This window comes from Lemur catta, chromosome 12 (genome assembly GCF_020740605.2).
Source record: "Lemur catta isolate mLemCat1 chromosome 12, mLemCat1.pri, whole genome shotgun sequence".
NCBI classification, from domain to species: Eukaryota; Metazoa; Chordata; class Mammalia; order Primates; family Lemuridae; genus Lemur; species Lemur catta.
Window position 1 is genome coordinate 33,689,068 of NC_059139.1, and position 25,850 is coordinate 33,714,917.

Genomic DNA, 25,850 nt, shown 5'->3' on the forward strand with positions numbered 1-25,850 from the left:
TCAGTGACTTATGCATATATCCTTTTGTGTCTAAACCACTAGTTTTGTTGGTAAAGTCCTAGAAGTGAACTTAAAGAGTCACTGATTTCTGATCTCCTCTAAAAGATCCTAATAGTGAAGTGGTCCCCCAAACTCTGCATCATCAGTGAAGAAGCAAGAAAATTTGCCTATGTTTAGAAAATTATTCTGTAGCCTAAAGCTTTATCCATAATACCAGTGTATTCTCTAGTTACCATCACTAAAATTTAAGTAGATTTTCCTTTAATTAAAAATTTTCTGGGATGTAGGGACATTGAATATTATTTAATAATTTTGTGTATAAAATACTGAAATACATCTGGGACTGCCATGTTGTTTGTTACTTTTGGAGGGTGTCATTAATAACTAATTAAACATCCTGGGCAACATAGCAAGACCTTATCTCTACAAAAAATTTTAAAAATTAGCTGGGTGTGGTTCCAGCCAATCAGGAGGATGAGGCAGGAGAATCACTTAAGACCAGGAGTTCAAGGCTGTAGTGAGGTATGATCACACCACTCCACTTAAAGCCTGGGTGACAGAGTGAGAAGCTATGTAAAAAGGAAAAACTAAATTAAAAAAAAACGAATGATACATTTATTTACACTTGAATTATAAAACTAGGTTCACAGCTTAAAATGCATGTTTAGTTATGTAATTTATTTTATTATTCATTTATTTAGGCCTTATTTGCTACAGAGACTTTTGCTATGGGAATTAACATGCCAGCTAGAACTGTTTTATTTACAAATGCCCGCAAATTTGATGGGAAGGATTTCCGATGGGTAAGTAAAGTAATTCACATATTGAAATAATTTTTATCTTTAATTATTTTACCTCAGATGACTTTGGGTCATATAATTTTTGAGATTTTCAGTCCCAACTACTTAAGAACTTGTACCCAAGCTAATATAGGTTTATCAAGGTTAAATTCTTGATCGTTTCAGTTTCTATCTTGTTACTCCCCACCCTCAAACAAAAAGATTCCTTTAGGTGAAGAAATTTGGGAATGAGGGTTTAGTGTGTAAGTGACTCATGAATGCTTTAAAACATTTTTTTTAAATCTAGAATTTTCATTTCTTTAAGGTATTCACTACTACAGGGGCTATAGTTGCTAACTATTTTGCCCTTCAGGTTTAAAATAGAAGTTGTAACAGGTTTGCACACATCTTTTCCAAGGCAGAAGGAAAGAGAAAGTTGGGAGCATGAATGAAACCGTGAGCTGGGGTAAATAAAAAAGTTAATCCTTAATCCAGAGGCTAGTACCCCATTTAGCAAACAATTACCAAACTTAAAATATGGATTTAGAACTCTGGCAGATACTGGGGTTGCTAAAGTAAAAACAAAAACAAAAATATAATCCCGAGTCTAAAGAAACTTCAGTTACAGTGAAAGTTAATAGACATACAATAAACCTTATGTTATAAACACTTTGAGAAGTATGTACGGAAGGATATAGCATAAGAAAGAAATTCAGTTGTATATATGGGGTCAAGGAAGGCTTCGTAGAAAAGACAATCCTTAAAATAAGCAGCAACAGCAGATGAGTATTTGCCAAGCAGGCAGTGGAAGAACATTGGCAGAGGTGAGAAACAGGTGATGAAAGAAAGAAAGATGTCTAGTTTCAGTATCCATTGCAAGCCAAAGACTGACATAGTCTGAAATTTGGGGAAAATTGTGAGTAGTCCTTTACTTAACCTTTTATCCTTGAAATTGGTGATTCTTTGCACTTAGAGAAATTTCTGAAAGTAATTACGAATCATTAAAATTTACCTTGAAAGGTACCCATGTTAGAACTGTAAAGGCAAAGTATTTTTTTTTGTTTCATTTTAAAATGCATTGGAAGCTATACAAAAGCGAAATCTAAGTATAGTAAGGCAGTGCCTTTTCTGTTAGAAATTTTCACTTAACCTTCAAAATTTTTCTGTAATTTATGACTTTAAATTGAAGGAGGGCTAATTCATGTAGAATATGATCTTTAACTGTAATGCAGTTAAAAGTTTTTCATATATTTTGAACTAACGTAAATTTTTTGTTCTTCATAATCAGTTTAAAATGACTTAATTCTATGAATAAAATTAATGCCACAAGATAAATAAGTCTTTTGTTGTGACTTTACTTGTTCTTTGGCATTCCTTGTCCTTTTGTAGGTGGTACATGGATCCCAGGTGAGAGTAAATGGATAACTGAATTTAACAGAGCAGCCTTTCTTCATGATTCCAGATCATAATTGTGAAATTTAAAAATTGGAATGTGTACAATGTAATGATGCCCTTGGTCCCTGTTGAGATTTTATTGGACTGCCTTTTTGAAACATTCTTTTCTGATCTTTATAGAGTTGGGGTTTTTTGTTTATTCTGGTACCTTCCTTGCTCCCAGGTTTCAGGTCTGCTGTCAGTAGTATGCCTTCTTGTAGCGTAGTTGTTCTTCCTCTAACCGAACAAATGGACAGCCTGTTTATTGAATACAGAAGATACGTTTACAAACTGAGTACACAAAAACATGCCCATTCTCCATCTGCAGTCCATGACATGAAGGCCCAAGTGGGCCTATCTCTGTCCTACCCTCAGGACCAGGCCCATTCTAGGCAAGAGAGGAAATAAATGCCCAGGGCTTCAGGTACCCAGAGATACTTGGGGAAGTGAAGGGAAATGCTAAGGCCGTGGGGCTTGGCTTTCCATTGCCTCCTGCCCAGGGAACAGTGTGGACAGAAGGAAAACAGTGTGTAAGGCACAGTTGACTTGGTATAGAGTGGTGTCTTTGGTTTAGTTCCCACTGGAGGTAGCATATGTAGAAAGATGAGGGCCTGGCCCAGGACTGTCCACTGGGAGGAGCCAAGTGGGAACCAAATCCTCTCTGCTGGCAGGGGCCCTGTAGTCTAGCTAATGCCAAAGGAGGTTCTAGCCCCTTCCCACCTATTAAAAACAGCTGTAGAGGGAAGGGGCTTGGGTTCCAGCCTGGATTTGTGGTGGAAGGAGACCCCATGACAGATATGGGGATGGTTCTGGCTCAGGCCTCTGGGAAAATACCCTCCCAACCCTACCCATCTCCCACAGGGGCTCCTTCTGGCCTGAGACTCAGAGGGGCCCAGACTGGAAAGTTAATGTTGTGAAAAGAAGTAGGCAAAGAGTAGACAGGGCAAGGCCAGCTGTGAGAAGACCAGTGCCTTGGGCACCCGGGGTTCAGAGGTAGGCCACACAGTATGGCTAAGTTCCAGGGAGAGGTGCATAGTAGCTCAGCAGAAGGGTAGAGTTGAGCAGTCTGGGACTCTCCCCCAACATAGCAACTCCTTCCTTCCCACTTCCTCGTGGAGGATGGTGGGTGTGCAGTGATCATTCCCAAGCTAACTATTCTTTTCAGACACCATGTGGCAACTTGATGCAGCTGCAGAGGGGAGAGCTATGGAGTGTAAAATTAAAAGGCAGTTGTCTATACCAAAGGATCAGACTTGGGCTAACAGTGGAATCCTAATGGGAAACCCTCTGCCTTGGCCACTAGGTGCTCTCATCCCCTAGATAACAGCAGTTGGGCTCTCATTAAGCCACCATAGTTGGGAAGAAGGCTCCTGGGGAATGGAATGGACATCCAAGGGGGAGAGGGAGGTAATGGTGGACTCAGTAAAGAAGGGTTTGAGGGTGGTGGGCAGAGACCCTCTCATAGTCAGAGGTTGGAGCCTCAGGCAAGCCTGCCGCTAGCATGGCCACACTGTCCAGAAGGACCAAGTTGTATGACATGGCCGTATCACCAGAGGTCTTGGCAAATTGTGGGGCCAGGAGGGGTCTCTGGGGGCACTGTGAAGGAAGACAGATGTTGACCGAGAGGTTAAGGGACTGTTTAGGTGGAGCGATGTGCTTAGGGTCTAGTCAAAGCATGAGCTTTGTGCCTATCTGGGCCTCCTGCTGGAGCATAATCTCCATGGAATGTCGGGGGCCAGAGAGGAAAGCTCTGTGGAGGACAGCGGGGAGGTTCCAGAAGTAAATGTCCCAAAATGCCCCGATGCTATAGGGCACCCTCCACCCAGGATTGCAGGCCCATTTGATCTGGGGAACAGCCAAAGCGTAAGGGAAACGGTGAAGGCCAGGTCCTGTCCCTTCCCCTACCCCATATCAGAGCGGTTGCCCACCAAAAGGGTTGTCAGTGCCAGGCCAGGTTCCAAGTTTGGAGGGATCACAGTCTCCTGGGCCACCTCCACCCTGTCATACTTGGCCCAGGCCCATGGTGATGATGGGGGCTGCTGAAGGCACAAAGAAGGGACTGGAGCCAGACATTATGTACTGCTGCTGTATAGTGCTGTCTTCCAGAGAGGGTACCAGGCCCAGATGGCATAGCAGTGAGTGGCCCAGCTGGGACCATGACGTGTCTGTACCATAGCCAGGTGGCTTAGCCATTGTACTGCTGTCGGTAGCACAGGTAGAGCTCCCACAGCTCATACTTCCACACGTAGCACAACTTGTTGGGGTGTGTTGAGCAATTGGAACTTGTGAGGTAGGCAGATTTGGTGCTTTAGCATTTGAAGGAGGTTTTGGGAGATGGAGTGGTACAGATTCTTCATGGATGAAGAGGCTGCTATGCTCACCACCCATAGGTACCTCAGGGCCTGCAGGGCAGTTATATGGAGCTCTGGAGTCTGCTGTCAGCAGGTGGTATATGAAAAGCCAGGGCTCCCCCAAGTAGTTATACTTGTCTCTGAGGATCTGCTGGTAAAGCCGGGTGCAGGTATCATCCTCAAAGGGCATGGTGCCACCGAGTAGGATGTAGGCGATGATACCTGGTGCCCACATGTCCACTGAGTTGGCTTGCAGACCAGAACGTCAGGGGCAGTGTGCATGGGCATGCCACAGGTGGTCTTTCTCAGGCAATTGTCACTCTTCTTGTAGGTGCTGGCCAGACTGAAGTCAGTGATGATGATCTTAGAGTTGGTGCACAGGTGATAGCAGTGGAGATTCTCAGGCTTGAGGTCTCAGTGTGATGCCCAATGCATACAGATACTGGACTCCATCTAACACCATCTGCAGCACCTGTGTGGCATCACGCTCAGTGAAGGAACCTTAGGTGATGATGCAGTTGAAGAGCTTTCCACCCGTGGCCAGTTGCATCGCCATGTACACATGCTTCTGCATCTCAAACACCTCCACCAGCTGGATGATGTTGACATGATATACCAGGCACAGCACATGCAGATCAGATTCACGTACCTCCTGCCCCTCCTGGTACTTGGTGTCAATCATCTTGATGGCACATAGCTACCAGATTGCCCAGTGCTCCATGTGTACTACTTGGCTGAAGCTACATAGGCCAGTCAGAGCCTTGGTATCATACTTAGCTGTCACACATGGGTCTAACGTGGCCCTGTACTTTGCCACCCTAGCCCTGCATAGTGGTTCTGAACAAAGTTCTCTGGCCAGTAGCGGGGGCCCTGTGGCAGAGGTGTGCGTACTGACTGACTGGCTGCTGGGAGTCTGGCTTTGAGAGGGCCAACATGTCCACCTCTGCGATGACGTGCCAGTACACATCACCCTTAGTGCCATTGAAGGGCTCCACCTTGACCAGATCCAGCTGGACATCCTTGAGTGGTTCAGAAAGAACCTTGCATGCTTGTCCCACAGTCCATCACGGACACAAGGGCATCCTCCATTGAGGCTGACAGGACCTGCTCTGTAGGCAGTGCCCCGTCCACACTTTGTACAGGTGGCAGGCTCTTCAGTGTCTTAGTAGCTCTGTGGTGTCTGGGCTGTGGTCACCTTTGCCATCCTCAGGCATCATTGTCATGGCCCATAATGGTTCTTAACTCTTCTTGAGTCATAATTTTTTTTTTTTTTTTTTTTAGAATCTAGACCCTTTCCACAGGAGAAAAGTACACATGTGCATATAGAAAAAATGTTGCCCAGTACTTACGTGGTTTAGTGCTCCCCTGAAAGCCTATATTTGGGAGGCTTACTAACTGCTTCCACAGGGTTGTTCTTAGTGACAAATGGACTCTACCAAACTCCAAGCACACATACCAAGAAAATAGGAGAGAATTGTGCATTTTTTAAAAGTGTTAATTTATATTCATCTCATTTTGCAGACTAAAAAAGTTTATTATGATCAAGTCAGAATTGATATTTGGTTAAGTTTGGGTTGTTGTTTGCATTCTTAGATTTTGCTAATTTTTCAGAATATCTAACTCAATGATATTTTTTATGTCAGTAAATTGGCCAGTATTTCTTGGTAGCTATGGTATATTTGAAAGAATAAATGAACAATTATTGGCTTACTTTTAAAATCAGGTCATTTTATATATAAAATTTAGTTTTGTAAGATTATTCTCAAGTGTTTTACATTATTGTGCTTTTACTTGAACTCTCCTAAAAGTTCTTGCTGTTTTTAATCATGTTTAAACATGTTCAATCATGTTTTCTTTCTTGGAGTATAGCTTGTGAATTTTACAATAAGCCAAATTTTAAGAATGTGTTTTTTAACCAGGTTTTCTCCTAAACCCTGAATTTTAATTATGTTCATTCAGATTTCCTCTGGTGAATACATTCAGATGTCTGGTCGTGCTGGAAGGAGGGGAATGGATGATAGAGGAATTGTAATTCTTATGGTAGATGAAAAGATGAGCCCAACAATTGGAAAACAATTGCTTAAGGTAACTAAGTCAAGATTCTGTGCCGTTACCAAGAATTCTAGAAACATACTTCAGAAGCCACTTCAAAATTAATTATTTCAGTCCATATACCTTTCTAAGTAAGATAATTTACTAAACTATCTGGGCTTGGAAAGGTAGAAGAGTCTAACTGCTCAAAATACTGATTATCTTGTATCCTACTTCACCTAGTAAGTAATGAGCAACTCATGCAATGGATTGGGTGTGAAGATCCCCAGAGAGGGCAGAAATGTTCACTCTCTCCTCCAAATTTAAGATATCTCTGTATCTGCTCTCTCCACTGCGTGAGTTGTTCTTTACCTATCAGAACAGGAAGGACACATGATGTTAGTGTTTGGGGCAGGCAGACAGCTTCCCCTACCTTTGTAAGCCCAGATAGCTTAATTAATTAATTCAACAATCTATCTTTCTAGTTTACCATATTGATTATAAATATCCCAATCATAAATTAGAATTTTTAAGCCTTATTACAAATTACCGTTTTATTTTTCTTGCTTAGTATTGAGGTTTGGATAGTGTAGGATTTTTACTTTTGTTTTGAAGAGTTTCTTAAGGAAATTTGACATGGTTGCTTTCTTTCTTTTTATCCATGTAGTAAGAAGTTACTGAACAAATCCCTAGAGAAAATTGTTAATAAGATAGAAAACTTTAATTAAAAACATAAAATTAATTATCAGCTCATTAGCTACTTAAAACGAAGATTGAAAACATGTTAAGACACACTTAGGTCAGTATCTACAGTACAAAATATACTGTGTTCAACTTGGGAACTGTGCAGAGAATTTGAGATGAAGTCGTAGGAAGCTTGTTTATGCTAAAGCAAAGATAGACAAAGGAGCCATGTTCTATATGAGTGAAGACAAAGCTTGTCTGTACATAGGGAGTTTTATTTTCAGGTTTAGAAGTTAACACCTGGAAACCTATTTTTAAGGGTCCATATAACTTTAGTTCTTCGTGGGAGGAAAATTACACAAGACTGAAAATTTGTGTTTTTATTCTTTAAATCGTGTCATATATAACAAACACTATTTTTCTTTCCTTGTACTCTATGTATGAAAAGAACAGATGCCAGATTCTAGAAGGTAATATTTTAATGACAGTATCTGGTTCCTTTAGTACAGAGTTTTTATTCCATGTACATGACATTTCTTGATTTACTACCCTATAAATGTAAAGTTCTATTGTCTTTAATTTTTTAAATTAACTTTTCTAATAGCTTTATTGAGATATAATTCATATACCATACAGTTCACTCATTTCTATGGTTTTTAATGTATTCAGAGTTTTGTCATCATCACCACAATCAATTTTAGAACATTTTTGATCAATCCAAAAAGAAACCCTGATTCTACTAACAATCATTCCCCTTTCTTCCCGAGTTTCCCTCTATACCCGCCCCCCACCAAGTCCTAGGCAACTATTAGGTCATTAAATATGAACTATCCGATTTCAAATCAAAAGTATAGGCAACTTATTTAGTAATAATAACAACTAATACTTATAGAATGTTAAACATATCCCAAACATTAATCACAATAATTATTGTTACTAATTAACAATAATTACTGTTAAACCTCATTTTGCAAATAAGTAAGGCATGCAGAGGTTAAATAATTTCTTCAAAGTCATATTGTTAAATGACAAATCCTGCTTTTGAACTCAGGCAGTCTGACTTCGTAGTCCATGCTAACCACCATAACCACTGCTTCTCAGTACCTCATGCAAATAGGCTTTTCAACTATTAGCTCAAACACAAGTTGACATAAGTCAGCAGTTTGTTCTTTGATAACTTAATAAAGTATATGAGCTTTAAAAAATTAATTCATTGTAATGTCAGGTGTATTTTGTTTTCTTATAAGCAAAAATAATTGAGATTCACTCTTAAGTAATAGGACTTTAATAGAAATACTGAGTATTTAAAGTTATTTTCTCAAATAAAAATTAAAACATGTAACTTCTTCACATTCACTTTATATGTAAAAATAATAGGTATACTTTGTACATTAATACTATTCAGATCTGATTGTCATATTTAATCATTTTTCCTTTTGTCGAAGTTAGCCAGAAAGATGGCAGAATACACGTTTCTTGCTTGTTGGCTAAAGGATATTTGTAGCAGTTCTCAGTCTCTCAGGATATGTCTACACATATTTTTGTATTTGAGCATGTAAATGATTATGAATTTGAAATATTTTAATAATTTTTTTCCCTTCGCCTTTTCAGCTTGACTACTTTTAAAAGGAGCAATAGAGAAATCTATTCAACTTTTCCAGTCCTTTTATTGCAATATCTTCTATTTTTTAATACTTTCAAATCCATTAATTTTTAATTATTGGGCAGATTTTAGCTATAGGTGGAACAGAATTTGACATAAGACAGCAATTTGTTCTTTTTATACACTTTTGATATACCTGATATGAGTTAAAAAAATCAATTCATCATAATGTTTCTTCACATGAAAAGTTGAATGAGTGGAAAAGTGTGTGTTTAGTAGCCTTTTAGAAAGACTGGTGAAGGCATCTTTTATTCTTTAGCAGTTAAGAGATATTTTACATTTCTCCAATATAACCAGAGGAAACATATGTTCCAATATAGTGCTCATATTTTCAAAAGAATGTAAAAATATCACAATGTAAATGTCATTATTGCTTTTATCAATATAAAGCCATTTCTATTTCTGAAATGACAAAATAAACTTACTAGTTTCTTACGGTACATAAAGTGCTAATTCTAGCAATGTGGTGCTTCTAGTCAGTAGTGTGTTCTTTTCAATAATGAACCAGATTGCTAATGGATAAGGAAAATTAAACTGATTTGAAGGAAAAATAATTTTGACCTTACTGGTTATTTAAATTCTTTGTAACTTTAGGAAGAATATACCTAGTCTCTTAAGGTTAGTTCTGCATCTATACTCAGGATAACTACTTAGGGACCTTTTCTGGAGAAATGGGACAACTCACATTTATGTGTTCCTCCAACTTGTGCTGTTATGGTTCATAATGCAAAAATATTTAGATTGACAGTTTTTTAGAACTACTTGCCTGAATGAACCATATATTCTAAAATGGTAGAGATTATTATAAATATACTAATATTTGCAAGATATTACAGAGCTGCTCTAGAAAGTATATCTGTTTGGCTCTCTGAATCTTAATGTCTTTTCAGTAAGCAAATAGGCAACTAAAGTTTGCCTGGAGTGCTTCAAAGTTTGGATTAAATCTTATCATTAGTTGCTTGTCTTGTTCCAGTCAAATTTTAGGTGACTCTTTTATTAAGCTAAGGAATACCCTCTTTTGAGACTCAGGTGAAAGCTCTCCCCTTTCTCTTCATAAAATGCTGTCTGCATACATTTAAAATTCTGTATTCTACAATGTTGGCCTGTGGACCTCAATTTAAGAGCCCCTGAGTACTCTAATAGTATTTATGTGTTTTGCTATGCCGTTTAGAAATATGTGGCATATATAGTGATACTTATAAGTATTTCTGTATGTATCTTCCAAGAATTTGTTCATTCTATGTAACTATTATGCATAACCATTTTCATACTTATGAAGTATTTTCATTAAAAAAAATTTTGTGAAAAAACATTGCTGAAAGAAAAGTTTAGATGTCAGGGAAGTATTTTGGATATAAACCATGTTGTCAATTTAGGGCACATTATTTCTACAATAAAATTCTACAATAGAATTTATTGTATCTTATAATAAAATAGTTTATATTGTCTAATCATTAGCCAAGCCCTTCTTAGGTAAACAGCCACAGTTAGGAGGACAAAAAGAAATTATTAAAGTGTATGGGAATTCAGTATATTGAAAAAGTATCTGCACTCCCATGTTCATTGCAGCACTATTCACAGTAGCCAAGATATGCAATCAACCTAAATGTCTATCAGCAGATGAATGGATAAAGAAATTGCAGTACATTTATGCAATAGAATATTATATAGCCACAAAGAGTGAAATCCTGCCATTTGAAACAACATGATGGAACTGGAGAACATTATGTTAAGTGAAATAAGCCAAGCACAGAAAGAAAAATCTCATATGTGGGAGCTAAATATTAAAAACAATTGATCTCATGAAGACAGAGAGTAGAATGATGGTTACCAGAGGCTGAGAAGGGCAGTGGGGAGTTGGGGGCGGGGAGGGGAGGCTAAAGTGGGGATGGTTAATGGGTACAAAAAATATAGTTAGATAGAATGAACAATATTCAATAGTACAACAAAGTGACTGTAATCAACAATAAGTTAGGGTATACTTTTAAAATAACTAAAAGAGTGGAATTAGAATGTACTTAAGACAAAGCAATGATAACTGCTGGAGGTAATGGATACCCCAATTACCCTGATTTGATTAATTCACATTGTATGCCTGTATCAAATAACATCACATATACCCTGTGAAGATATAGAACTTATATGCCCATAATAATTAAAAATTAAATTTTTTTAAAAAAAGAAATCATTAAAGTGTAAAGAATGTTCTGTAAATTTGGGGACAATACAGTAGCAGTTTTATGTCATCACAGGAAGCTGAGAGTTTTAAGATACTCATTTTTATCTGAGTATCATTCTGAAATAAGTTTAGTGTACTCAGTACAGTATAGGTTATGCTACAATAACAGACCTAAATCTCAGTAACTTAAAAGTTATTTCTCTCACCTGCTATGTGTTCACTGTAGGTTGATAGAGGAGGTTCTGTTCATCATTACTGTTTAGGGGTCCAATCTGATGGAGACACCACCATCTCGAACATTGTCAGTCACTGTGCCAGAAGGGAAAAAGATAGCTTTTCACAGTAGCAATTAAATACTTGGCTAGGCAGTAACACATCACTTTCCTTCACAACTTATAGATCCCACTCATTGGGGGGTCAGAAAAAGCAATCCTATGTCATGTGCTTGTAAGACAAGAGGGCTGAACGTATTTAGCAAACAGTGTTTTAACTACTTACTGTCCTAGTGATCTTTTTTCCCTTTGCTTTTCCAAAGATCAACTGTTTTGTCATTTGTATTGGGCAACGAAAAGAAAGAACTAACACATTTCTATATTATTTCTTAACGTAGACTAAATTATTAAGCATTATAGCAGGTTAAAAATATTTGTGTAAATTTATTTGGAAAACCTACAAAATTGACTTTTTCCCCCCGCTCTTTTAGGGTTCAGCTGATCCTCTAAATAGTGCTTTCCATTTGACCTATAATATGGTTTTGAACTTACTACGTGTAGAAGAAATTAATCCTGAGTACATGTTGGAAAAATCTTTCTACCAGTTTCAGCATTATAGAGCAATTCCAGGAGTTGTAGAGAGTAAGTATAAAATCACTTAGATCGAACTTAGTTTAGCTGGAACATCAAACAGCAAAATTACTGCATTATTGGCTGCTTTGGCCATTGTTTTTTTTTTATAGTAATCCAAATTTTGGTCCTTACAGAAAGGACTGCACAATTGTGCTCTGGTCATTGTAACTGAGTAGAACATTTCAAAGTGAAGGTGAGAAAAGTCTGGCTTTTCTATAGTTGGCTCAAACTTAGTGTAATTTCTTGTTTCAGACATATATATCATATGATAATTCATGTCCCTGGATAATGATATAACAAAAAGCCCGGTATATTCAAATTTGAATATACCTGTAAGAAGCATGTGTAGATTAGCCTTGTGTTATCCTTTCTTCATTCTCATTATAATAGAGTGTCATAGCATAAGCTTATGAATGATTAAGGAAATATAATACTTAAACTTGCATTTGAGTTCAGATTTTTTGGGATATTCAGTTCCTAATGTTAAGATGATGCTTACTACAGTCCAGAAAGTAAGTGTTCTATATTCAAGTAGTAGAATTGTGCTTTGATCCTTACTTTAGAAAGCATTGTAGCTGATCATCCTAAGAGTTGATTAAAAGCTAAAATAGAGGCAAGGACTTAAATTACTGGTTTGGATAAATCTTACACAAGTAATACGTAGTCATTGTAAAAAGAAAAAAAATGCAGCAAAAGATAAAGAGGAAAGTTAAAATCCTTTGTAATCTCACACAGAAATAGCTGTACAACCAGCATTAACACTTTGTAGTTTTTGTCTTTTTTTTTCTTCTATATATGCTTTTTTTTTTTTTAAGGCAAAATCAGATGTAAAGTTTTTGTAATAATGGTACTTATACCAATAATGATGAAATTTATAATTGGTACTGTTTGTTAAGTATTTACCCTATGTCTAGCCTTGTGTTAAATGCTTTACATTTACCAGCTCCCTAATTCTGGCTTTTTAAAATTTAATTTCAAGTATCCTTTGAAGGTATGATTTTTAATGACTGACTAGTATTTCTGTTTTGTAAGTGTACCGTGATTTAATAACAATAAAGGCAAATTTGAGATTCCTTTCTGTCACAAGTGTGTAGGACAAGTCCACTCATTTCTCATGTTGCCAAAATTAAATGAAGTATAATAAGGTGCCTTAGAGGAATAAAAAAGGTTTAAAAGATCAAGTGAGTTAAATTCTCTTTTTGTAACCCTTGTCTGGATAATAGATCATATTTCCTCTTTCCTTAATACCTCAGGTCATAGTTAAGAAAAGCTCCTTCTTTACAAACCATAGAGCCAGAAGCTTTGGCATCATTTTACAGATTTTTTAAAAAGGGAGGTATCTAGAGACATTAAGTCTGTATCTTACTGTTAACACATTTGATGGATGGCAGAATTGAAATTTGGAATCTTGGACTTCTGCTACCAAGCAGTGCAATTTTTATTAAGCATGGGTCATCTCTTTTTAATAAAGTGATAAGAATATATGTAGTCATTTCTCTAACTGGAAAAAATCAAAGATGACCCAAAAATCCTTGAACTAGCTGCTTTTAAGACTTACCTTTACTAAATTTCCACAAGTAAAGTTATTAATTTTTTAACTAAAACCTTTAAGAATATGTACATCATTAGTCATAAGAGAAATGCAAATCAAAACCAAATTGTGAGATACCACTCCACACTCACTAGGATGGATATTTTTTAAGAAAGAATAGTATCAAAATGGTACATATACTGTAGAATATAGTTTGGCAGTTTCTCAGCAAATTAAATATGGAATTGCCACATGTGCTGTATTGTACATTTTAGGTCTAGAATTTCCAGAAATACTGACCTCTCCCCTCCAGTCTACAGGGATAGAATTAAGTAACTATTAGTAACTGCTGCCAATTCAAATTCACTTTGAGTGTTTACTTTGAATGAGTTGGAGAATTGTAGGAAGAGACAAAAGGTGAACCTTAATGGAGAGAGGGGAAACGAGAGCATATGCCTTATAGTCATCTCTTAAGAATCTTTTCCTGAAAACTTCTTTTGTAATCTGACTTTGTTCTCTACAACTGTAGTAGGAAAAAAAATATTTCTTGGATATAATTTATGTAAGGTCTATACTTTTTTGATTTTATACATGTGTTTTATTTACAGAGGTAAAGAACTCAGAAGAACAGTATAATAAAATAGTAATTCCCAATGAAGAAAGTGTAGTCATCTATTATAAGATCAGACAGCAGCTTGCCAAACTGGGTAAAGAAATAGAAGATTATATTCACAAACCAAAATATTGCTTACCGTTTCTACAACCAGGTCGTTTGGTAAAGGTATGTCATTGTTTCTTCATAAAAATAATTGAATATTTCAATATTTAAAAATATTTTGGATAAAGATTCTAATTTTTCTTATCTTGGTAAAATGCTTTCTACTACAATAGTTGACCTATATTAATTATATTATTTTACCTGTTTTACATGGCACTGATTTAGGAGCTCACATGAAGACCTTTTAATCACTACTGATTTTCATTTTGGGGAATTTAAGTTGAAGTAGATAGTTTTGGAATTAACTTATATTTTCAGTTATGAAATACTATTTTAAAATAAGATAGTTTTATGTTCTGGATGAATTCATTAGATACGAAAGACTTAAAATATTCTTGGAACATGGGCACTATGTCATTTTTAGCATTTGTTTGCCAGTTGAGAGATTCCTGTTATTGCTGTTCTAGGGGGCTATGAAATTTGGCATTGATTTTTTTCTTTGAGGTTAATATCTTGTTCCTTAAATTTAGCAGTGATCTTTCAAAAAATATTTTATCAAGAAAATTTGAAAAGTTTTATTAGCTTATAATGTGAATGTGGAAAGCTAAAATTACCTTTTAGACTTAAACATTATTGTTTACTTGCTTTATTTTCTTTTCAGGTAAAGAATGAAGGAGATGACTTTGGCTGGGGAGTAGTGGTGAATTTCTCAAAAAAATCAAATGTTAAGGTAAACCATTGTCCTTAAATTAGAATTATACATAAATTTTTAGTGAAATGTCTTTTTCAGACTCATGAAATTGGTCTAAGTAGAAAACTAGTATTTCAAGAGAAGCAGTAATAAATTCTGCTGTGAGGAATTAATTTTTGGAATAATCTTAAATTTTCTCCTTAAAGTGGTATGGTTATTTTCCTAATAACATTAATCGATTTTCAGATGTTAAACCAACTTTGGGTTCCTGAGGTAAATCCCACTGTGTTTTGATGTATTATTTTTTATATGTTGCCGAATTCAGTTCACTAACTTGTTCAGGATTTTTTGTTTTCACATTCACAGGAAATACTGATGTGTGGTTTTCTTGTGACATCTTTGGGTTTGGTATTAGGGTAATGCTGGCTTCGTAAGATGAGTGAGGAAGTGTTCCCCTCTTTTTCTATTTTTTTGGAAGCGTTTTTGAAGAACTGGTGTTAAATCTTTAAATATTTGGTAGAATTTGGCAGTGAGGCCTCTTAGGCTTGGGCTCTTTTTTGTGGGTAGTTTTTTGATTACTGAGTCAGTCTCTTTACTTGGTATGCCCATTTGGATAGTCTCTTTCTTGAGTCAGTTTTAGTAATAAGTGTCTTTTTAGCAGTTAGCCCTTTTCATCTCAGTTATCTAATTTATTGATATACAGTTATTCATAGTATTGCTTTATAATCCTTTTTATTTCTGTAAGGTCATTAGTAACATCCCCTCTTTGATTATAATAATTTAAACCTTTCATCTCGTGAAAGTTTGTCAGTTTTGTTGATCTTCTCAATCAGCTTTTGGTTTCACTGATTTTTTTTTTCCTTCTCTCTCTCTTTTTTTTTTTTACCTCTACTTCATTAATTCCTGCCTCATCTTTTTTTTATTTCCTTCCTCCTTCTAGCTTTAGGTTTAGTTTTTTAGTAGAAGCTTAGGTTATTAACTTGAGCTGCCTCTTCTTTTTTAATATAGGCACTTAACAGCTATAAATTTACCTCCACAGATGCTTTAGCTGTATCTCATAAGTTTGTATATTGTATCATTTTCATTCGTTTCGAATTTCCCTTTTTATTTCTTCTTTGACCCATTCATTAATTATTTAGGAATGTGCTAATTTTCATGTTTGTGATTTTCCCAAATTTACCTCTATTTTTTATTTCTAATTTCATTTTATTTTTGTCAGAAACAGAATTATTTCAGTCATTTTGAATTGATCTATGTTTGTTTAATGGCCTGACATGTGGTCTTATCCTGCAGAATGTTCCATGTACAGTTGAGAAGAATGTACATTCTGCTGTTTTGGAGTGGGATGCTCTGAAGGTGTCTTGGGTCTGGTTGGTTTAGAGTCTTGTTCAAGTCATCTGTTTCTTTCCTTGCAGATCTTTCTGTCTGGTTGTTCTATCCATTATTGAAAGTAGGGTAGTGAAGTCTCTTAACTGTATTGTTGTATTGTTTGTTTTTCCCTTCATTTGTCAGTTTTTGCTTTATGTGTTTTTGTGCTCTGTTAAAGATTATTTTGTCTGATGTTAATAATAGCCACCTGAGCTTTCTATTAATTGTTCTTTTCATGATGTATCTTTTCCCACCTTTTTTATTTTCAGTCTTTTTTGTATCAGTAAATTTAAAATGTCTCCTCTGTACACAGCATATACAGTAGTTGGATCTTGGTTTTTATTTTTTAATTTAATTTAATTTATTTATTTTTTGAGATGGGGTCTCACTCTGTTACCCATACTCAAGTGCAGTGGTGTATCATAGCTCACTGTAACCTCCAGTTCCTGGAGGGATCCTTACATCTCAGCCTTCGGGGTAGGTGGGACTACAACATGTACACCACCGCACCTGGCTTAGATCTTGTTTTGTTTTGGTTTTTTTTTTTCCTATCCAGTCTGAAATCTCTGCCTTTTTTAGGTTGCTTAATCCATTCACATTTAATTTTGTTATTGATATAGGTGGATTTGTGTCTACTATTTTAATTTTTGTTTTCTGTGTCTCACATCTTTTTTTGTTTTTCTAGTCTTCCTTTACTGCTTGCTTTTGCATTTAGCAAATATTTTCTAATGTGGCATTTTAATTTCTTTAATGATTTTTTTCACTATATGTATTTTTTGTTATTTTCTTAATGGTTGCTAGGGCTTTCCATATACGTATTAAATTATTAGAATAAGCTTTAGATTTATAGTGACTGAATTCCAGTGAGATATAAGATGTTATTTTTATATATCTCTATTCCATTTTCCTTCATTTTATGGTATTATTATTATACATATTACACTATAAATATTATAAACCCAAGACATTTTTGTAATTATTACTTCATATAATTTTATGATTTTTAAAGAAGCTTAGCAAGGAAAGGAGAGCAAGTATATATTTATAGCTTTGGTTACATTAACCTTATTTATCATTTCTGGTTGTCATCATTTGTACCTGTGTATTCAAGTTATCGTCCAGAGTTATTGCCTTAGCCCAATACAGCTTTGCTCCCAGCTGCCTCCTTTGTGCTGTTATTGCCAAATATATTAAATCTTGATATTTTATACATTCAACAATACAATATACATATTTTATATAATTGCTTTTTAAATCATTTAAGAGAAAAATACTCATTTATTTCTATCTTTTGTAATTATATATTATAATTACCTTTACTAATGTTCTTTTGTGTGTGTGTGTGTGTATTAAAGGTCCAATGTCACTTGCTTTTAGCCTGAAGAACTTCCTTTCTTAGTTGTTCTAAGGTGTGTCCACTAGCAACAAATTCCCTTTGATGCCAGCCCATTGCTTTCTGGCCTCCATTGTTTCTGCTGAGAAGTTTCTGCTGTTAATCTTATTGGAGTTTTCCTGTAAGATGAGTCTTTTTTTCTCTTGCTGCTTTCAAGATGTTTTTCCTTGTGGTGTGGATTTCTGCATTTTTACGAAGATAAAAGTGTCTGTGAACTTACTTGCATTTATCCTACTTGGAGTTCATTGAGTTTTCTGGATGTGTAGATTAATTTTTTTTTAATAAATTTGGGGGCATTTTCAGCCATTGTTTCTTCAAATATTTTTCCATTCCTTTTTCTGCACTCCTGGAATTCTCATTATGGATATGTTATCATTATTGATGTCCCATATTTCTCTGAGGCATGGTTCATTTTTTCTTCATTCTTTCTCAGTTCTTTGGATTGCCTAATTTCTATCAGTCTATCTTCAAATTTGCTAATCCTTTTATCTGCCAGTTCAGATCTACTATTGGGTCCCTCTAGTGATTTTTTTTCATTTTAGTTAATGTACTTTTGAACTCAAAATTTCCTTTTGATTTTTTTTTTATAATTTTTCTCTTCATCGATATTTTGTTTGATGTTATTGTACCTTCTTTTACGTCTTTAATTATGATTTCCTTCAGTTCTTTGAACCTATTTATAATGGCTACTTTTAAGTCTATTTAATCCAACATCTGGTCATTCTTATTGTAGGCAGTTTCTGTTGCCTGCTTTTTTTCTGGTATCTGGGTCATGATTGTACTTTGGATCCCTCTTTATTGGAAATTGGACATTTCAAATAATATATTGAAGTAACTCTGGATATCCTCCCCCTCCCTTTGCCAGACTACTGTTGTTATTTGCTTGTGTATTTATTTAGTGACTAGCTAGATTACTTGAGTGAAATCTGTTCTGCTTCATTGCCCCTCCCCACCCCAGTGTTCAGACTTTTCTATTGCTTCTGGGGTGAGAGTGGAAGGAGGCACAACTTTGGCTATGCCCACAGTCCCCCTGGGATGACAGTGGTTTTGGCAGGGGTCTTTTTGACTGTATATTTCCTTGGGTATACCCAGCTGTTATGCTCTACTAGCAGGAGGGCTCCTCCTGGCTATCTTTTTAAAAATCAGGTTCTCTCCTGCAATCTAGCTGGTGTACAATTTGGCCTTTATCTCTAGTGAATACAAATCTACCAATTGTATTTCACCATAACCTCCACTGCTTTTGAGAGTTCCGTTAGGCTTGAACTCTCAAACTGCAACAGGTTTAGTTGCAGATGAAATCAGTTCTTTTGAGAGAATATTAAGAGCTATCCATTTTAAGGCCTACTTCTCACTCCAGGCAAAATCTCAAAGTTCTAAAGCTGGGGCTAGGGATGGTAGCACACTGTTCTCTGATTGTTACCCCTACTTTAGGAACTGAGGGCTACGTGGAGGATGAGGGTGGTAAGGGTGGTAACCTCAGGTCTATTCAGCTTGCCTTTCCCAGCATGGAACCAGTGGCTTTTAAGCCAGGGGAAGGGCTGTTGGGGCCCTTATTCTGAGCAGCGTCACACCCAAGATAGAGCCTCTGGCCAAGCTGTAGAGGCTGGGTGGAAAAATGGACCCCCTACCTCTCAACCTCACTTGCTGAGAACTCAGCCTCAGCCACAGGTAGGTGGGAGCAGGATGAGAATGCTGACATCCTCCCCCACCTGGAAAGCTAGCCCTCCAACTGAGAGCTGCTGGGAAAACAGCCCTTCTGTATTTTTGGCTTCACCAGTCTGGAGTTTCTGTTTCAATGAGCTAGGAGAAGTGAAGGAGGGAGCAGTGTTGGCTCATCTACCACAGACTCTTGCTGTTCTCACAGAATTTTAGTAAATTTTTTGACTAGATATTTCTTCATGTGATATATTCCCTTAGGACCATTTCCAGAAACTTTAAATGGTTGGTTTTTCATAATTTTCTTTGGTTTTGCTGGGTGCCAGGTTTACAGAACTCCTTATACTGCCATGCTCCAGTAGTCAATCTAAGATTTTACATTTTTAGGAGAGAAAAATTATAGCTATCATAACTGCATTTCTGTACTTATACACAGAAGATATTTTGAAAAAATTATCTGCCTTTTTGGATCCTTAATCCATGTAGCACCAGTTGATGAGAGTTCTTTCAGGCAAAGATGGAATGAGGCCTAGAAAAGAACACATTTTTTTTTTTTTCTGTTTAAATTGATAGTGAAACTAATTTTTCCATTGAGCTACTTATATTTTTTCACTAAAAATGTGAAGTACATTTTTATTAATTTTGGAATCTAGATCAGAATACTAATCCAAAGATTTTTGTGGCCAATAGAGTTTGCCAGAAGTAGATGGAGAATACACACTGATGAAGAATATAGTTTGAGGCATTTTTAAAGAAATGTTAAAAAATGTAATTGTGAATATTTGCTTTATATTGTTTGTTTCCTTCCATTCTACAAGTTTGGGATTATCAAAATTTTGTTCTAATTTGGTAATTTCAATTTACAGTAAGAAATTAACCACATTTTAAAAGGAGTAAAAAGAGGTTAGGAAAAAGAAAGTTCAATTATATAATTAAGAAGTGAAGATTAGTGCTGGGTGCAGAGGCTCACACCTGTAATTCTAGCACTCTGGGAGGCCAAGGCGGGAGGATCTCTTGAGGTCAGGAGTTTGAGACCAGCCTGAGCAAGAGCAAGACCCCATCTCTACTAAAAATAGACAAAATTAGCCAGGCGCAGTGGAACACACCTGTAGTCCCAGCTACTTGGGAGGCTGAGGCAGGAGGATCACTTGAGCCCAGGAGTTTGAGGTTGCAGTGACCTGTGATGACACTAGTGCACTCTAGCTGGGGCGACAGAGCAAGACTCTGCCTCAAAAAAAAAATGAGGACATATTAACAAAAATCTAAAGAATTTAAGGTAAGACAAATCATTGGAAAGCTAAATAGCTATTTTTTCTTATGTGAAAGGTGATGTTAGTGATCCATCTTTACCCAGTTCAGAACTAGAATAAATTAGATAAAAAATTTTATAGTCCTAGGAAATATTTTTAACAGCAGTTTTCTGTTGAATGCTACAGTTAAGAATGTTCTCCAGTGTATTTCCGTAGTAAAACTTGAGGCTATTTCCATAATGTTGTTATAAGTGGTTTTGGTAGCTCTATAAAAACGGATGATTATGACATGCTTAAGTTCTAATAGTCATTTCTGTGATTGTTGTATCTTGCAGATGGATATTAAATTTATAAATAAAATCTATAATAATTGGAACCAAACCCAACAACAGAGTTCTAGATTATCTAGATACATTCAAGATTGCATAAACTTTAGATCAGCGGTCCCCAACTCTGATCAGCAGTCCCCAACCTTTTTGCCACCAGGGACCAGCTTCCTAGAAGACAGTCCTTCCATGCATTGGCTGGCGGGGGGGTAGGGGTGGAAATGGTTCCAGAATGACCCAAGTGCACCACGTTCATTGTGCAGTCAAACCTCTCTGCCAGTGACAATCTGCATTTGCGGCCACTCTGCAGCGCCAGCACCGCCATCAGGCACCAGACTCTCACAAGGAGCATGCAACCTAGATCCCTCACATGCGCAGTCCACAGTAGGGTTGGTGCTTCTGTGAGAATGCAGTGCCACCGCTGATTGGGTTGGGGACCACAGCCTTAGATTATTTCTGTCCAGGTACTCACATGTTCCCTAACACTTTAGAGTTAATGTTCATTCATCAAATTGTCGAATGTATCTTATTTAGAGTTTTTCCCCCCTCTGAAAAGCTTTGACAACCACTGAGTCATCTTGTAATCATGGGCTCCTTAGGAAGAGTTAACAGTTGGTCATAACTATTTGTTTAGCTCATTGTTTATAAAACTCATTTCATAATGAGTAAGTTGTATATATACATAATCTTTGCAGATAGAGATCATCTAGTCAAAAATACTATCTTTGTGTTTAAACTGAGGAATGTTTTGAAACTTCTTTTAAAATAACCATGTTTTGAACAAATATATGCTGAGAGAAAGCTAGTTTTTCTTTTGGATTGGAGAAATGGATCTTAGGCTTTCTTTGAGAAAATTTGAACTCAATAATTTAAAATAACTGATTGCATTCTTTTTTTGTATATGGAAGTATGTCTTATTCTCGTTAAATAATTGGTAGTTTATTGCAGAATAGATTTTAGATAGGGGTTTGTTATCATTTATTGACAAATTTTCATCTTTTAATAGGGATTGTCCTGGGTGGAGGCCAAGCAATCTGGTCTTTGTAATGTTTCTTCTTCAATCAAAGAAACCTTCCTTTTATCTATTTTATGCAAAAGAGATTATTAAAATATTTTATTTAAAAATATAGAGAAATTCTTTACTAAAACTATTTGAAAGACACTACTCAAACATAAATTATCATAGTGCAGAAGATGTGGTTAGTCCTCATATCTTGAGAATCATAGTTTTACTAGAGAGTATAAAAGGCAAAAAGACTTAAAAAAATGATATGGGACCGGGCGTGGTGGCTCACGCCTGTAATCCTAGCACTCTGGTAGGCTGAGGCAGGCGGATCATTTGAGATCAGGAGTTCGAGACCAGCCTGAGCAAGACTGAGACCTCGTCTCTACTAAAAAACTAGAAAGAAATTACCTGCACAACCAAAAATATATATAGAAAAAATTAGCCAGGCATGGTGGTGCATGCCTGTAGTCTCAGCTGCTTGGCATGCTGAGGCAAAAGGATTGCTTGAGCGCAGGAGTTTGAGGTTGCTGTGAGCTAGGCTGACCCCACAGCACTCTAGCCTGGGCAACAGAGGAGACTCTGTCACAAAAAAAAAAAAAAAAAGATATGGAATCATACTATAGAAATGCCTGTATAATCTGTAAAATAATCGATCTGTTTTTTATGTTGTTTAATTAGGGCGATTTGAAGATTTAAATTAAATTTTTTCACTGATAATTTTTTTTCTTTTTCTAATTCTGGAATAATATTAAATAAAATTATAAACTAATTATTAGAAACTTTAAAGTGGCATTCTGTGTCATGGTTGACGGTGATCATACTACCAGAATGAGTGTATGAGGCAAGAGTCTCAATCAATCGAAGTTTATTAAGCCAGAGCTTGAGGGCACACCCCGGAAAAAATGTGAGTCACAGAGGCATCTGTGGCTGTTTTTTCCAAAGAGATTTTCAGGAGGTTTAGTATTTATGCATGTCCTTAAAGAGGGGAAAGGCATGTAGGAAGACAGGCAGTAAAGTGGTTACATTTTTGTGAGACTTTAGTGCCCGGTATAGCTACATTTTTTTATAATATAAGGTGAACAGTTGGAAGAATCGGTTTTTGCAGATGCCTCTTGGTAGGTGGAGGAATGATTGATCTCATCTTGTTCTGCACCAGGGAAGATAAATTTGTAATCTACATTATCGGTGTTCAATCACATTATCAGTGTGGAAAGTAACAGACTTTAGATTTAGGAGCTACACTTAGATTGTAGACCTAGTTACAATTGGCATGTTCTTGTTTATGGTAGGATACATGTTGTGGAAGGTTTAGATGTCAGCAAAGAATTTACTTTGGGATGATTTGTGGGAGCAGTCATCTGAAGATGCTGGAGGCCTTTGGTCTTTGCTTACAGGGTCTGGCTGATGTACAAATGCTTTGACACAAAGTTGTGAAGTGACAGCTATTCATTAGGAAGAGGGTGTTGCTTCACTCAGCCTCTTGGCTTAACTTTCCCTTTGGCATAGGAGTTTGGGAGTCCTGAGATTTTTTTTTTTCCTTTACATACTAAATTAGAATTTATAAATACCAAGTGATTTCTGTTTTCTCATCCAGTGGAGCATGTTGAAGAATGCAGAAAGACAGACTTCATTTCATAAAATCAACATTTGCTGCTCAGTATGTGCTAGTCACAATGCTAAGTGCTGATAAAACAGACCCTGTACACATGGAACTTAAAATTCATGGGCCAGTTTTTATGAATTAATGAACTTTTATCCTGTTTTTTTTTTTTCTTTCAAGCCTAATTCTGGTGAGCTGGATCCATTATATGTAGTAGAAGTACTTCTACGCTGTAGCAAAGAGAGCTTGAAAAATTCAGCTACTGAGGCTGCAAAACCAGCTAAACCTGATGAGAAAGGGGAGATGCAGGTTTGTACTTTACTTTTCATCTTCAGATTTTAGATCTTTTGTGAATTATTTTTAATCACTACAGTTTCTGAATGTGATTATAATGAACATACTATCATGATTTCTAAATTAGAAGTTTTCAGAACTTTTTGAGGTATATTATTAAAACCATCTAAAAGTAGGATGATTAATAAGACTTCAGTTTTATTTGTATGTTATCAAATTATTATAAGGAAAATAATGACAAAGTAAAAGATAAAGAGAATAATTTAAAGTTCACATGCCCCTGTATTTTACCAGGGCTATAAAGATTTTTCATTATCACTGTGACTGACTGATTTTACAGTTTGAATCCATCCATGGTGTTTATTTTCTATTCCCATGGAAATACAGGTGGTCCCTGACATAGGATTTTTTTGACTTTATGATGGTGCAAAAACAATACACATTCAGTAGAACATTAATAAATTACATGATATATTTGACTCTTATAGGCTTTGTGTTAAATGATTTTGGGCAATTGTAGGCTAATGTAAGTGTTCTGAGCATGTTTAAGGTAGGCTAGACTAAGTTATGTTTGGTAGGTTAGGTGTTCCTGTATTAAATGCACTTTTTACTTACGATATCTTCAACTTACGATGGGTTTATCGGGACATAATCCCATCATAAGTCAAGGAGCATCTGTAATGATTCAAGCATTGTTTTGATAACGAAAACTTCTGCCCGTTTCCTCATTTAAAATCATTCAATTTGCATATGCATTTAACTAAATGTAAAACATTTGACTTGCCACATGAGATGCCCCTATTTCTTGAATGTTACTCTATTTTTATATTAGTATAAATAAAAACAATTGTTGGTGATATCTTATTGTAGAGATTCCAAAGTATCTGAAGTCTAATAGTGGAATTCTGTTATTTTTAAACATTGCTTTAAATATGTGGTACTTGATACTGATACTTGTATAATGACACTTGTTGTAAGATACTTGTTTTATGTTATAAGATACTTGTATAATGATACTTGGATTGGTTTGTAGAAAGTAAAGTCTACCACTGCAACATTATAGACTATTTCTTCGGATCAATAAATCATTATGGGTTTCAGACTTGACAGCATTTAAAACTACAGTTCATTGTTAACCATTTTTTGAAAGTTTATTTATAATTCTGAATACTACCTAGCCTTTGTTCTCTGTTTTTCAGTCTTTTTTTTTTTTTTTTTTTTTTTTTTTTTTTTTTTTTTTTGAGACAGAGTCTCACTCTGTTGCCCGGGCTAGAGTGAGTGCTGTGGCATCAGCCTAGCTCATGGCAACCTCAAACTCTCAAACGCCTGGGCTCAAGCAATCCTTCTGCCTCAGCCTCCCGAGTAGCTGGGACTACAGGCATGCACCACCATGCCCGGTTAATTTTTTTCTATATATATTTTTAGCTGTCCATATAATTTCTTTCTATTTTTAGTAGAGATGGGGTCTTGCTCTTGCTCAGGCTGGTCCCGAACTCTTGACCTTGAGCAATCCTCCTGCCTCTGCCTCCCAGAGTGCTAGGATTACAGGCGTGAGCCACCTCGCCTGGCCTGTTTTTCAGTCTTTTAATGTGTTTGCCTCCATAATTCTACCAGCAGATGAAACTTGTATATTTTGCCTAACATTTATTTTACTGATTGCTTAATCAAAAATGAAGCTAAAACTCCCACAGTTTGGTACATATTCATCGTATCCAAAGGGACCTTAGGAGTTATTGCAGCTTGGAATAGCAAATGTGTGGCACACATCTCAACATTCTCCCTTTCTCTTGGCAGACATTATTAATAAATCATAGCACTCTCTCACATTGAAAGCTCACTCTTTCAAGAAAATTATATAGGCAGCTATGACTAATTCCTTGAAGTTAGCATTTTAGGTGAAACCTATTTGCTATCTCTCTCTGTTCTGGGCTAGGCCAAAATTTTATTAAGCCTAGCTGCTGTGTGTGTTTTACTTAATGATACCAAGAAACTTTGCCATCCTTAATAATCATGATTTGGTTCAGTTCAATAAACAACCTTTCCAGGGAAGC

The 25,850-nt window shown here is 36.1% G+C and overlaps 1 protein-coding gene and 1 pseudogene across 1 annotated transcript in view; one reads left to right on the forward strand and one right to left on the reverse strand.

Annotated features, from left to right (window-relative positions):
- Positions 1–25,850, forward strand: part of MTREX (Mtr4 exosome RNA helicase) — a 90,848-nt gene that overhangs the window by 33,138 nt on the left and 31,860 nt on the right. Inside the window, exons 14-19 of the mRNA XM_045565655.1 lie at positions 702–803; positions 6,524–6,649; positions 11,825–11,975; positions 14,106–14,278; positions 14,877–14,945; positions 23,686–23,814. Of these exons, the coding sequence (XP_045421611.1) occupies positions 702–803; positions 6,524–6,649; positions 11,825–11,975; positions 14,106–14,278; positions 14,877–14,945; positions 23,686–23,814 (750 nt within the window). The remainder of the gene's footprint in view (positions 1–701; positions 804–6,523; positions 6,650–11,824; positions 11,976–14,105; positions 14,279–14,876; positions 14,946–23,685; positions 23,815–25,850) is intronic.
- Positions 4,399–5,787, reverse strand: LOC123648522 (annotated as a pseudogene).